At 36.4% G+C, this 9865-nt stretch overlaps 1 protein-coding gene across 1 annotated transcript; it reads right to left on the bottom strand.

Annotated features, from left to right (window-relative positions):
* Positions 1-5399: 5399 nt before the first annotated feature.
* LOC136411621 (zinc finger protein 32-like) lies at positions 5400-6297 on the bottom strand. The gene is made up of 3 exons (XM_066394261.1): positions 6279-6297; positions 6021-6190; positions 5400-5597 (listed from the first exon to the last, which is right to left on the bottom strand). Exons 1-3 carry the CDS (start codon positions 6295-6297, stop codon positions 5400-5402), a joined length of 387 nt encoding a protein of 128 aa, XP_066250358.1.
* Positions 6298-9865: the final 3568 nt, after the last annotated feature.

Genomic DNA, 9865 nt, shown 5'->3' with positions numbered 1-9865 from the left:
TTGAAAATGTTTTACCAAGAGTTTGGAAAATGTGAGGAACGTTTTTTTTCGACACCGAGCGAACAGCAACGCAATTATTAATATTAAAGCTTTGAAATATTACAGGTCTTTTTCACACCCCGTATATCGAGAAGGAATTGCAAAAAATTACCCGAAACGAATAACACATTGACCAAGAAATGCGTTTGCCATCTTCGATTGAAAATCCGTCATTGCTTGGCCTAAGACCAACATTAGGCGAGTTTTTAGCTGCCTTATTTCATTTTACACTTATTTTATTTACAAATCAGTAGCATAAAGCGGTCGCCGATTCTTAACAATTATAATCCTAAATACACATCAACCTAGGCTACAATTAACAAGCTATTGTAAACGCGATCACATAGATCATTTATTGGTGTTGATCTCGCTGCATTCATAGATCAGGTGTTTTCTTAAGTAGATTTTCTTGGTGTAGGTAGCCTTGCACCTGTTACATTCAAATCTACCGTCATCAATAAGGGTGAAATCTGGAAAATATGTTTAGGTCACTCAACAGGACATAATTAGACAAATCATGTAACCGACAACTAATATTACAAAGAAGTAAATGAAAGTCAAAATTAATGCGGAAATATCGATAATATATTGGAACAAACGTGATTAGACCAAATCTAGAAGCTTTGGACATGAGGTTGACATATCTCGTAAGTGCCTCTTCTTTTTGTGAGAGATTTCACGATAGCATGACTGTCCAGGAACCCCACTTCTATTAAAGTTTCTGAGAGAGAAAGAAGAGGTGACTATAGAGAAAATTAATTTACCGCATCTTTAATAGATATTTTTTCAGAATGGATTATGGAAATATAAGAAAGAAGGAAAGAAAAAATATTAAAAAAATAAAGGAAGAAAAGAAAGAAGAAACGAAAACATTTTTCGGCTTGTGCATGTATTCATTTCAGTGATAGATAAGTTATTGAGGTCAAACTATATCAATCTTTTGCAACGTTTTTCCTGCATTAACGGCTAGGAATAGATGGATCTTCCCATCATTGAGCCCACTGTATTGTGGAAAATGCCATATCAATACCTGACTTTAAAATATATTTTATACATGATCGCACTACATTTTTGTAAAAGAGTGTTTGGTCCCTACTAATTTTTCATCCATTATCACGGTTTTTATTGAACACTAAAACGTTTTATGCTTCCTTTGTATATGTTTCGTAAGGTTGGATTTCCATCTAGCAATGTAAGAGCACAGATCGCAGGACCACTTCTTTCCCACTCCACAAGACCACTTTTGGTGCTCCTTCAAACCACCAATGTATCTGTAGCTTTTGCCGCAATGGCACTCATAGGTAGCTGTAATTAATTTATTATCAAAGATGAAATTGATCTACTAACAAGTGAGTTCCTACCGAGAGGTAAACTGATCCCGTACCTGAGTCTCAAACTATCAGAAACACCGGTCGAAATTCATCCCATGTATTTCTGAGTATTTCTGATGATTTGAAATTGACTTCCTACCCTGTTGCAACAAAGCTAAAGTTTAGTGGAACTCTTATTTTAGTTAAACCTAAAAAGAAAAATAATACCTGGTGTCTAAGTTGCACTTCTCGTGGATTCGAAGGTAAAAGGGAATTTTTAATAAACTTTATTAAACATAGATAACATACAACATGTGAACTGTTTAAAGATAATTTTGAACTACCTAGAAGACTTTTACTTGCGTTTGGTGATCTTATTTCAGCGTCGAATATTCAACTTTTCCTCTTCCGGTATGTCCTCGTACATTCTAGTGGGGCTTTCCAGTTGCCAAATTCAAACAAAACATATTTAAAGTATTTTGGGTGTTAAAACTAGGAGAATAAAACCTTTAGATACAGAAGTGCACCTGAAGGGCGAAAACCTCTCTTCAGATGCTTGATGCCCTGGATGACATCGAGGATTTTTTTAGTTAAAATTTAAACTACTAAAGGTATTCAACTACAGAAGACTTTATACATTCCTCTTTTCACAGTCTAAATTTTTATGATTGAAATATCGACTTTTTATAATTAATTTGCGCTTAATCGCCACATAGTTATTAATCTATTCGTGTCACCTAAATCTACGTGTATTCAAATGGCTCCATAAACACAAAAGAATCATGTCAGCACCCTACAAGTTATTACCGTCAAAGTACATGGTTAATATGATCCACATCAAGTAAATATTAAAATAACGGTTTACTCTACAAAGATTGCTTAAGAATAGTTTGCTGTTATGCAGTTTTAAGCTATCAGTTCCCGAGCTTATGTGTATACGCCACTTCCATGAAAACCATTAAAGATAAAGCAGGAAAACATATATTTGCCATTAAGATTATGTGGTTTAGAACGAGCGATACATCTTAACTAACGATTATAATCCTTGGTGTAAACCTAACTATGGCTAATAGACTACACCGTGAATACATATGTAGATCAATTCTTCGAGTTGATTTCGGTGCACTCATAGATCAAGTGTTTCCTCAAGTAGATCTTCTTTGTATAGGTAGCTTTGCACCTTTTACACTCAAATCTCCCGTCATCGATAAGGGTGAAATCTGGAAAAACATTTTTAGGTCACTCTACAGGATACCAAACACATTACATATGGGATGTATTGAAGCTAGGTTGAGTAGATCAAATCGCAAACAAAAATTGATGTGTGTTTTAGAAGTCTCTTCAGATGTTTTTTAAATTTGCGAGGGAATTCCAGAATTTCATGGCTAAGGAAACTTTTGACCTACAACTTAGAAGTTTCTAGTGAATTAAGGCAAAACTAATTATGGAGAGAAGCGCTTTGCTGGCTCCCTTAAAAACTTTTTTGCCAGAGATTTCGAAAGATGCGGAAAAATCATCTAAGTTGCTAAAGAAACATTTTAAAGTTATTAAAGGAAATTGGAATGGCGTCACCAAAACAAAATGGATCTGAAGGTTTTTTTGGGCTGCGCTCCTATCAGCATCATCATCATCATCATTGCAGCACATGTTGATGCCAAGATGCATCAATATTTTCCATTTCCAGCTCGAAATTTTCCATTGGAATTGGATGGATGGAATTGGCGTAGGATCCATTTCCTACGCGAATCAAAATCAATCAATTAAGACTCCAAGGGCCTGAATTGTGATGCGCATAGAAGGGGCACATAAGCAGAGAAGGTGTATAAGTCACATAAGGTTTTTAATGTTACTTGAAAACTTTAGTGGGAGATTTAGTCAAATCTTGACATGAAAAATACGCATGTTAGGATTTTGCTTTAGTAATATTTATATAAAATGGAAATTCATATCATCCTGTATTGTATAAGGGAAAATGTCGCATTTATAGCACTTCTGAATTGGTTTATGCACCTTCAATAATTGGACACCCTGTATATTTCAAAACAACATAACTCCAGGTGAGTTTTAAATATTTATTATTAACTATAATGGTATCAACTCTTTGTCCATCTTCCCAATTTTTATGTAAAACTAAAAACTACTTGTATCGTAACATGTTTTATGTCTCCTTTTCATATGTTTCGTTAGGTCGGATTTCCATCTGGCGATGTAAGAGCATTGATCGCAGGACCATTTCTTTCCTTCTCCGCAAGACCATTTTTGGTGCTCCTTCAACCCACCGGGGTATTTGTAGCTCTTACCGCAATGACACACATATATACCTGTAATTGATTTATTGTCATAGATAGAATCAGCAATAAGGGGTCATTTCTAGTAGAACCGTTTCCGGTCTGTCAGGAATATGCGCGCGAGAAAGTGCTCTTTGCTCATATTTCTGACAAATTCTGACGATCCGGAATTGGTTTTTTATCCTGTTGCAAAGAAGGTAAGTGAAGGTTCAACTAAACCCCTCCTGGCATGTCCAAACGATGTGATTGTGTCGCTTGACAATGTCTAAAGTCTTTCTACCGCTTTCTCGGTTGTGTTGTACAATGTCGCGTATTGCAATATGTATGTTGTTTTGGCTCTTTAGCCATTAAGAAACTCCGAATCGCAACCTAACTGACAGTTATTTAAACTAATATTGCTTAAATTTACACTTGCCACAATGTCCATCACAATTCGCTTAAGGTCCGGTTTTCCAAACTTCTGGTGGCCGCCCCAGAAAATAATTTCTATCGAAACGACGAAATCAGAGCAGAACATTGATCAATTTGTGAATTTCCACCGATATTATTTGGCTGAGAAAGTCACCGGGAATTCAAAAACCAGGGTCCAAAACCTCTCTCAACGGAGGGAACGTCGTGGTAGCACCGTCTAAGTTATTAACGTCGAAACATCTGATTGATAAGAAGGGTGGCAAACACACAAAAAAATGTAGTTATTTCGGTAAGAAGTTTAATTATTCAGATATGTATATATGATCAATAGTTCTTCGCGCATAGCGTGGCCTGGTGTCGTCGCAGAAAACCTGCACCATTGAACTTCCGCCCACAATACTCGCAGGTGAGACTCTTCTTACTGGCTAGACAATCGGTTTTCTGATGGGTACTTAGATTTTGTTTGAATTTCAACACTCGGAAACACTTTTTGCATTGAAAGCCTGAAAAGAATTTGAAAGGTGTATGTTTGATCTCGTGTCTGTGAGAACCCCTTTAGGTATAAATTCAAAGTAGTCGTCCAATGCTTAAAACGAATATATTTACGTTTTGATTACAACCTACAACTGAGTAATATGGCACTAAGTTCGACAATACATATTTGGCAACTACAAGTTATTCACTTTATGGTCAATTGGTAACCGTGTACATAAGCCACGTGACTTTTTAGACTGCTCTTCTGGGTGAAAGCCTTGCTACAGAGCCGGCAAGTAAACTGAGGAGCAACACCACATTCGTACTTCACATGGCGCAGCAGGTTCCACTTGTACTTGTAGCTTTTCAGGCACTTTCCGCACGAGTGGCGATATGAATCTACAAAAAAGCAAATTAGCTCTAGTTAGTCTTGAGAAGGGGCATGCGACATGCTTTGGTTGAGGAAATGTGGTGGGAAAAAAGTTGAGTTTAAAGCTGGTCATTGTACACACGTGTTATATGCCCGACCTTCCGGATTAAAGTGATTGTTTTCTGAGGTTTTCTTTTCATGTGGTTAATGTTTGTGATCCTGGGTGTTTTTTTCAAGTACGTGTCGCTCAAGTAAGCCCACTCAGATGAATTACTTCCACGATAACACAACCCCTCATGCTAATGGTGACTAATCCCAGATCATTTCTACTCTAATGACTGAGCAAAGACACAAACCGCTTCATCGATAAATGTATGCATTTTATTACAAACGATTTAAACAGAATGTAGGTACTCATTGTTTACTATTAACACTAAACTTATGTTTTTAAAAATAGATTAAAATTCTATTAAGGCACTTTTCAAGAATTCCCTGCAAAAGCAACCGTCAAGCTCGGGCCTTGTGCAAAAATATGTAATGAGCCTTCAAATTGCTTTTATGTCTGAATCTGCGGAAGCACACTTGGCACTCAAACTGGGGCTCCACGCCGCACTCGTATTTAATGTGTCTGACCAAATGCCCCTTTTGCTTGTAAGAGGAGTTGCAGTTGGGACACATGAATCTGCCGTTAAGGTCCTGGGCGAACTGCATGTTCCTAAAAACTGTAATTATCGATTAGTGATGGAGGGAAGTTCTTTGGTGGCAGGTTAGACGTTAGACATGCTCTTGTATGCAAAAATAAAACACATGCGGCTGAAATAAAACTGTTGTTTTATTACAACTACGCAATGTAATAATAAATAAAATATAGCTCCTGGTGGGGATAACGTTAATTTACCAGGAATAATTACAAATCGGGCAGCTTGTTGTGTATTACAGTTTTACTTAAACTTAATGTTGCTGTTATCTTATATTGTCTGTTTTCACTCTCCTAACTTCTATGGGACCGCCCTGATCTTTCCGTTGATCGCACTTCAGACCTTTGAATGAATTGAGAAATTAACGGAAATAAGTAACATTCGAATATTTATATTTTCTGCGATTTGCGGCCATGAGCACCTGATGTACCTTCACCATGTGGTTGCTTAAACTGCCTTTCCTCTTTGTCTTGTAGTTGCAAGAAGCAATGGTGCACTCGAAACGTTTAGCCTTACCGCATTCATAGGTTAAGTGGTTGTACAAAGAGGAGCGATGCTTGTAGAAGCGATCGCATGTGGGGCAGGGATAACCACCTGCTTCTGAAAGAGACAATCGATGAGTTTTAGTGTAAAAACATCAGCGGAAAACAATCGGAAAGATGGAAAAGAAGGAATTCAGTCGACAAACTCAGGGCCGCGCGATCCATCGCATCAGGAGGGTCCCTCTTAAAATCATTCAAAACTAGTAAGAAAACTCCTAACAGAGTTCGATTACACTCAAAACGCGAGACCTTTAATAGGGTCACAAATTCAAACTTTTTTTAAATTACTCATTTCATATATTACAGAGTTTTCACATTAAATACATCTTAAAGTCAACGAATTACTGAGAATGGCAATGCTTCTGGTGCTCCTGGACTTGCTGATGGGCCCAAAAGAACTTCTTGCACACCGAACAATAGCGCTGCTTCACTTGACCACACACGAAGTTCCTGTGGTTGTTCAGCGATTGGTTCCTCTTAAACTCTTTACCACATTCACAAGTGTATTTGGAACCCTTGAACTTTGAAAGCTCCTTTATTGTTACGATTCGTTTTTTTGATTGGATGAGCGTGTTGATGTCTTTGGGAACGATGGAGCCCACAATCGGCTTTGCTACAATAGAGAATCGTTAGGTTAGTTCAACCTTAATGAGAATTTGTGACGGTATGCTGAGACAGATAATGAAATGGAGGTGCCATAAATAACTAGACGGTTGGAATAGTTAGAAACTGAACATTAAAGAAACTTAGTTTATTTAACATAATGTGAGACCTTGAAGCGTGATGCTTCAAGCGGTATTTGTGTTGCACCAAACAAAATGTTTTACTTTAAACTGGTTAAATGGAACGCCTATAACAATAATTAATGATTTTTTAATCAATAATAATTAAATTATCCCGAAAGGGAACACCCGAATTATTCAATTCGAGAGACATTTTCCATCATCATGTTCTTTCTTTCATCAAATTTAAGAGGAAGAGAATGATGACTTCGTGGCATGTTCCTTTAAAACGTGCGCTTCCAACTCCTTCAAATTGCAGTCAGTGTAGCTGCAATTGATACATCCAAATTTCGACTTCTTGTTCTTGCCTTGACATAAAAACTCATGGACTGCATAGACTTCTCTATTAAAGAGCACCCCACATAAGGGACATCTGATTTGGTCTTTTTGTTTAGGTAATTCGTCCAGTGGTCTAGAAAACTTAAAAATATAAGAGTAGGAATTTATAATGATGACCAACGTAAGGTAAAAAGCGAATTAGTGCAAAAATTAGAATTCCGAAAATCTTCTGATCACCAAATTTTCTTATGTGAAATCATCTCAGGTCATTTACATCTCACAAAAGAAGTCCCTGAGAAAACTACGCCACACTAAACTGATAGTTATCAACACTTTCTTTCTGTTAAATTTCTCCTTCTGATCATCTTAACATCCGTACTAATTATCACTGCAATAACTAGAAAAAATTGTGGATGTAATCTTGATTTTGTAGGCAAATTCCACTGTGAGAGTGAAAATAAACGTAACTGAAACTCATCAAACTTCTTCTACTTCTACTTCTCGATCCGCGGTAACACATAATTGCAAAGAGACATTATATTAAATCACATCATTCACAATTCTCATGAGAATTAATAATTTATTAATCTAATCACAAAGTAGCATCAGATTAAGTGGTGCGCAGTTGCTTTTCCACGCGCCAGCCAATCAGAGCTGAGTTGTGAACTAAGCTCCTCTTAGCGCTGCAACGACACTATATGAAGGGTCAATGACTAGTTTCAGCAGCAGTCGCGAATAAAATGTAAAAGGAAGACCGATTCAGTTTTAAGATATTTCGATATTTAAAAAAAATTCGCTTGATACGTTTCATTTGGTTGAACTGTTATGAGAAACTTTCTAATACCTATAGCACTTTTGTTCCTTTTTATCATTCTTCACAGGCAGCCCCTTCTCAACTAACTTCATAAACTTTTTTCTTCTCTCCTTAGTTATTGTGCCTCTTTTGGCCTCCTTCCAATTAGATTTAAACTCAGACTTCTGCGCAACTTCTTTCATGCTTCCACCTTCGAACTTTTTAACATCTCTGGGAACCTCTAATGCTTCTTGCTTGAGCTTGGACACTTCTTCACACTCCTGCTTAATCTGAGGACTGTGCTTGATCACAACCTTGTCCGAAGTAACTGTACGCTTAGATTTATCACAAGAGCTTTTGGGCTGGTGGTTATGCGAGGAAGCCAGCTCTTTCTTAATCCTGGCGACTATGTCATCATTTTTGAGATCCTCAACTTTCAGGATTTTAATTCGTGGACCTGAAAAGCGTCAATAACTTAGAAAGATGGACAACTGAAAAAAAGGCAAAGTAGTAGAATTGAAGGTTTTTAGGCTCGAATTTAGAGAAATCCAAGTGCGATAATGATTGTTTTCTATTGATTCATGTTTATTTCTCATATTATTGATAATGTTGAATCTGTATTTAGTGAGAGCATCGCAAAATTGCACTCGAAATATGGCTCTCTTCCGTACTAATATTTCTGGTGACGGTTTAAACGCTTTCTGACTTAATATGCTCTCCCACATACGGAATAGAAATTTTTACGACACGGATCACTTGAAAATTTGCAACTTTAATTCCTGGTAGTTTTTTTGGAGCCACCAACGTCTTCCGAGAGTAAAGAGCTTTTTTATTTGGTGTACCAGGTCTCTCAGATTTTCGTTTATATTCTTAGTACTTTCATTTTTTTTGTAGGCAGCCAAAATAATCGACTTTGCTTTTGCTCCTTCCCTCACTATTCTTTATGTAAGAATATGAAACAACCCTGTTGTCGTTTAACTTCATTTATCCAACTATGCTTTTTCCTAGATGAGAAAGACGTTATTTCATTGGAATTATAATGAGAATTTTAACCAACCCCACTATTGACCAACTGTGAGGCACCATAAAAATTGCTGACTTCAAAGTAAACAACTAAGAAATAAGACCGTCTATATTTCAGAAACAATTCATCCTAGAGCATTGGAAGTAGTGGTATTAATATTTTGTAAATTCTGAAATAATCGCCAAAATGAGTTAATAAAAAACACTCAATACAGAAAGAGAATATCGATATTTAAAAAATTATTAATAAGGAGGTAGCAGGAGCAATAAAATAATTGTTTCGAAACATACTTGTATAATACTGTTGCCATAGAAAGATAATGCAAATTTTGAATGTATTAAATCTAAAATTATCAGAATTAAATTATGGGTGAAATCCATGTTTTTTCCTCATATGTTTCAGAATGTCGAACCGGTACTTGGTGTGAAGGTTACAAAAGTTGCATTTAAACGCCGGTTGTTTACCACATCTATATTTTATGTGTCAGTTGAGAGCCTTCCTGACCACATAAGACTTTGTACATACGCTGTTAATATTTGCTGCAATTAGATAAAAGTGCTTTTTGACTGCTCCAGAAAACTAACTCTGAGATATCTGTAATACAATACAATTTAGATTTTCCCCCTACTTATGAAGCTTAAGGAACATGATGGCATAGAAGTCTATGAGATGTAGACATCGCGTGGTAAAAAATATAAGTGACTTAAGATTTGAAAAAATCCTATGCATTTTCCATTATAGATTGGAAAGATCCAGCAAATGTACTTAATATGAACATTTACATTTTTTTTTAAATAATGAGATTTTAAGGGAAAAAGAGAAAAATTCGTTCAAATCTAAAATTGAAATGTGCTA

This window comes from Euwallacea similis, chromosome 10 (assembly GCF_039881205.1).
Source record: "Euwallacea similis isolate ESF13 chromosome 10, ESF131.1, whole genome shotgun sequence".
Classification (NCBI taxonomy): Eukaryota; Metazoa; Arthropoda; class Insecta; order Coleoptera; family Curculionidae; genus Euwallacea; species Euwallacea similis.
The sequence above is the reverse complement of the archived record's forward strand: the minus strand, read 5'-3'. Positions and strand labels throughout refer to the sequence as shown.

Bases quoted from the DNA above. Each gene is read 5' to 3' on its own strand.
- LOC136411621 (XM_066394261.1), bottom strand. The intron at 5,598-6,020 runs GTACATCAGGTG...AGGAACATGCAG, and splicing joins TAAGCAACCACATGGTGAAG to TTCGCCCAGGACCTTAACGG.